At 37.4% G+C, this 4,937-nt stretch overlaps 1 protein-coding gene across 1 annotated transcript in view; it reads right to left on the minus strand.

Moving 5' to 3' along the window:
• Nucleotides 1–4,937, minus strand: part of DNAH8 (dynein axonemal heavy chain 8) — a 413,702-nt gene that overhangs the window by 236,274 nt on the left and 172,491 nt on the right. The window contains exons 33-34 of the mRNA XM_027771927.1: nt 2,246–2,383; nt 1,831–2,071 (exon numbers count right to left, since the gene is read on the minus strand). Coding sequence (XP_027627728.1) covers nt 1,831–2,071; nt 2,246–2,383 — 379 coding nt within the window. The remainder of the gene's footprint in view (nt 1–1,830; nt 2,072–2,245; nt 2,384–4,937) is intronic.

Consider the following 4,937-nt stretch of genomic DNA (forward strand, 5'->3'; position numbering starts at 1 on the left):
CGCGCCCTACAGTGAAAATCTCTCAAAAAAAAAAAACAAAAAACAAAAAAACACTGCCTCCAGCTGACACCTAGTAGTCTAGATGAAATAAACCTGTGGGCCTGAGGGCTGGTGGCATGGACCCAGCTCCACAGTCAGGATTTTAAAAAGATCTGCCCAGGTCTGATCTGTCACACCACAGCACAATAGGGATTAAACTGCTGTTATAACTTCTGGCCCTGGACCTGGGGCTGAGGAAGATGGCAATGGAGGGTGATAGGAGGAAACTACGAGACTACTAGAAAAGGAAAGCGAAGACAGAAAGAAAGAAACAATTTTAACATATTATACAAGCCAAATCTTTTGAAAAATCCACCATTCAAAATGAGCCTCCCTCTCAGCCCCACCCCCCCCCGAAAAATTAAAAAATTCATGAAATAATCTTATGCTTTTGCCAAAATAAAAAAAAAAAATCCAAGCAAAACTCAATCCAAGTGAAATTTTATAGGACAATCTGAAAAAAATGCTTATGTTTAAATGTGGAGTTGTTGGAGTATAGGAGGAAGAGGTGAAATCATACTAGCCATGAACTGATCACTGCTGCAGCCAGGGGAGCTCTACTTTTGCATATTTGAAATTTTATTTGAAATCTACAATAAAATTTTTTTAAAATAATTATGTTCTGGGAACCAGCAGTTAGCGTAATGGCTATGTCGCTGGACTCCCACGTAGTCGATCGCGGTTTGTGTCCCAGACCCAGTGACTTAAAACTCACGCCGGGCACGTGTGCGTGTGTGCCCAAGATCCCGAGAGGAGAATGGAGGAGAAGGGATTGTGGCGTGACCATCCCCCTGGGGGGTGATTTCTCACTTTCTGTCTCTATATCTCTCTCTGTCTGGCGAGCGCATGCTCCCTATGGCGAAAACCTCTCCAAAAAAAAATAAAAAAATAAAAACAAACAAACAAACAAAAATAATTATGTTCAGGATACTGAAAGACATCTGAAGATGTCTATAAATCTATAGACTTGAAATACATAAATCTGAGGATATATAAAAGATTTGAGAATATATATATATAGACTTCAAAACCTATATAGATCTAAGACTCTTTAATAGGGCAGAAAAGATGTAGAAATAAAAAAAAATTGCATTGTCGGAAAAGTCATGACACTTTTTTGCATAGAAAAAAATACATCACAACTTTTCCACCAACCCAGTAGGTGGTCACAATTAAAAATCTTGGAAAGAAAATAATGTAATAAAAAATTTTAAAACTTAATAGATTTAATAGGGAAAAGTATGGAATTCTAATTTGAAAGAATAGATCCAAGAAATTTACAAAGAACACAATAGAAAAATGACTTAAAAAAAAAAGACTTTAAGAAGAAAAGATCTGTCTTTAAGGGACAAAGAGAACTGCTTGAGGGACTCCAGAATGAATGCGTTTCACATAGTCATACTCTCTCTTTTGAGTTATCCGATTATGTTGTGAAAGCCAAAAGCATGTTCTGTATCACCTTAAATTCTGAGAGTGCCTAGCACATGAAGCACATCCCCTAGTAAAATGTTTGTACAATTCTCAGAAAAGAAAAAGGAGATGTTCTTCAGTAAGGGACAAAGAGAACTGCTTGGGGACTCCAAAATGAATGCATTTCACATAGTCATATTCTCTCTTTTGAGTTATCCGATTATGTTGTGAAAGCCAAAAGCATGTTCTGTATCACCTTAAATTCTGAGAGTGCCTAGCACATGAAGCACATCCCCTAGTAAAATGTTTGTACAATTCTCAGAAAAGAAAAAGGAGATGTTCTTCAACAGCCTATTGCTAAGATCTTATGCTTTTATGTACCTCAATATCATCTTTATTTTTAAGTAGCGGTGCTTCCATGATATTTCTAAGACAAAAAGAATCAGATTCCACATCAAACGGGGTCCCGGTTAACTCGGAGATTCGATCCCAGTGTCTCTGTTTCATGGCCTTATTTGTCATCATCTCCAGCAGAGGACATGACTCACTAAAGTCATCAATTCTTTTTTTGAGATCCAAAAACGCTTGCCAGTCTTTAAGTCCTTTTGGAAGTTTACGGCATCTTTCAGAAAGAAGAAGAGATGATATCACACACGCATTTCTTTGAAGGTTTTATGTACATAATTAGGAAATAATCTATGTAGAAAATCAGGGAATAAATTAGTTTATGAAATACTTATAGGATCTTAAGAAGATAGGCACTATAAAAAGGTAAAGTAATTCAACTGAAACCCACCTGTTTTGAAATTCCTGCAGTTCTGCGTTAATTTTTTCAATATCTACATCTCCCCAAAGTATTTCATAATAACCACTAATGCTGCCCATTACAGTATCATACAGCCCATACAGCTTCTGCAACAAGTCCAGTTCCTTCCTGGGAGACAAAATAAGTAATCACATACTGTGTATTTTTCAAATAAATTTATTTTGGGATAGACAGAGTTCATCCACATAAATATTTCAAGCATCACATGTATTGGGTTGTTGGAAAAGTCATTCATATTTTGCTATGCAAAAAAAAAGTCATGACTTTTTCTGACAAGCCAATACAAAGTCTTTTAGATACCAAATGCATACCACTATTGGTTTCCAGTACAAAGATTTTGTTAAACCCATTATCAATAATGTCAAGTTTACAACTCCCAAATATTTAAAGCATATATAAATATATGCTTTGAAATTCACGCTACCTGCTGGCCCCAAGCTAGATTTTTATGAGAACATTTCCCTTGACTAATACCTGCTCTTTTTTTTGAGAGGTTTTCACTATAGGGTGCATGCGATTGCCAGACAGAGACAGACAGAGAGACAGAAAGCGAGAAATCACTCCCCAGGGAGGATGGTCACGCCGCAATCCCTTCTCCTCCATTCTCCTCTCGGGATCTTGGGCATGCATGCACACGCGCCCGGTGTGAGTTTTAAGCCACCGGGTCCAGGACACAAACCACAGTCGACTACGTGGGAGTCCAGCGACATAGCCATTACGCTAACTGCTGGTCCCCTACCTGCTCTGTCTTTAAGTCTGAGCTAAACCACCACTATCCTACCAGACATCTTCCCTCATGTGCCCAGGTAGAGTTATATCCGAAACAAGAACAAAAGGCCCAAGTAGAGGAAAAGGTTTTATTGTATAAAACAGCATACTGACCCTTAAACATAATTTGTGGATTTTCCCAGTGAATTGCCTTTAGTCTACCATAAGATTCCACTGGACTCAATTTTAGTTCTTAAGTTTATTTTTTGAGCAGTTCTATTTATAAAGATTGATAATCACAACTTTTATCCTTTATTAGAGATGATAACATTTAATTTTTTAATTGCCAGAGGGCACATGCACTCATAGATATAGAGACAGAGAAAGACAGAGAAAGCATCCCTCAATGGGACATGGTCATGCTGCAATGCCTTCTCCTCCATTTCTCCATCCTGTTGGGATTTGTGGCGTGCACACACAGGTGCCTGGCAGGTTTTTCAAGACAGGGGGCGGGGATTTTAATTACAGTCAGCCATGTGGGACCCAGCTTCCTTAACTATTAGACTATGTTTATGTTGTCAATAGGATAAAACTCATTCTATCTTGTAAATACCAGATGGATGTACTGGACCCTTTTATAAACCTAAGCCACATTGTGCAATCTTAGCTATTTTATTTATCTGATGTTTGATGTTTTTTTCATCATTCTGAGAATCATTATTTCATTATTACTCCCTGATTATTCCCAAGTATATGAAAAATGACTAAAACACAAAGAAAAGAATAATGAAATCTCCTAGAGGATAATGCAATGGTAAGAAAATATCACTACTGCATCACCTTCAGATTTCTTATCATCTTTCAAGAAAGTATTTCAGAAACACCATTCTTATAGTCTTTTGATTTTTGCTTGGTTGGGTTTCACTTTAGTTTGTTAAGTTTCACTTTAGCAAGTTAAAAATTCAGAACTTCTGGGGGACCAGCAGTTAGCGTAAAAAAAAAAAAAGAATTCAGAACTTCTGGGATCAGAAGGTGGCGTAGTGATTAAGGCACTGGACTCCCACGTGGTCAACCACAGTTTGAGTCAGGGCCCAGTGACTTTAAACTCACACCAAGCATCTGTGCATGTCTGTCCAAAATCCCAGGAGGAGACTGGAGGAGAAGGGATTGCACATGGCCATCCCTCCTGGGAGGAGATTTCTCTCTGATGAGCATGTGTGTCCTAAAGCAAAAAATCGCTCAAAAAAAAAATTGAGCATGTGTGTCCTAAAGCAAAAAATCTCTCAAAACAAAAGAATTCAGAATTTCTCATTTTCCACTTAGCACAGAGAGGAAAGCTGATAAGTGTGTTTTCCATGTATTAAATAAAAAGAGAAAGCAGTACACTAGATTCACTCTAATATTGATGGTGAAAGTAACTGTATGAGTGAAGTCTCAGACTACACATCTTCCAAAGATGATAACCTAGATGAATTTTATTAAACTCAATCTTTTATGAGTAAACAAAAGCTTTCATGGAGGCAAAGACCCCTCACCATGCAATATTTGACAACAAGAACCTAGTGTACTGCTTTTACAAAAAAAAAAAGACGAGGTTCTTTCATTATTTATGATGTTTGTACAAATTTTATTTGATACATTTGATAAGTGGCAAGTTGTTGAAGGCAGATGTGTATTCAGAGGAAACAGAGGATATAGAAATGAAAAAATTCATTGATCATTCAGATCTAAAAGTAAAACTCTTTATACTTGAAACACAGAGAAGATGGCAGTAATCTCAACAAAACTATGTGTGTCTGACTTTTCAACTGTCTTGAGTTTTTTTTTTTGTTTTGTTTTGTTTTGGGTTTTTTTTGAGAGGTTTTTGCTACAGGGCGCATGTACTCGCCAGAAAGAGACAGAGAGACAGAGAGACAGAAAGCGAGAAATCACCTCCCAGGGGGATGGCCATGCT

This window comes from Tupaia chinensis, unplaced genomic scaffold, assembly GCF_000334495.1.
Source record: "Tupaia chinensis unplaced genomic scaffold, TupChi_1.0 Scaffold000238_1, whole genome shotgun sequence".
NCBI classification, from domain to species: domain Eukaryota; kingdom Metazoa; phylum Chordata; class Mammalia; order Scandentia; family Tupaiidae; genus Tupaia; species Tupaia belangeri.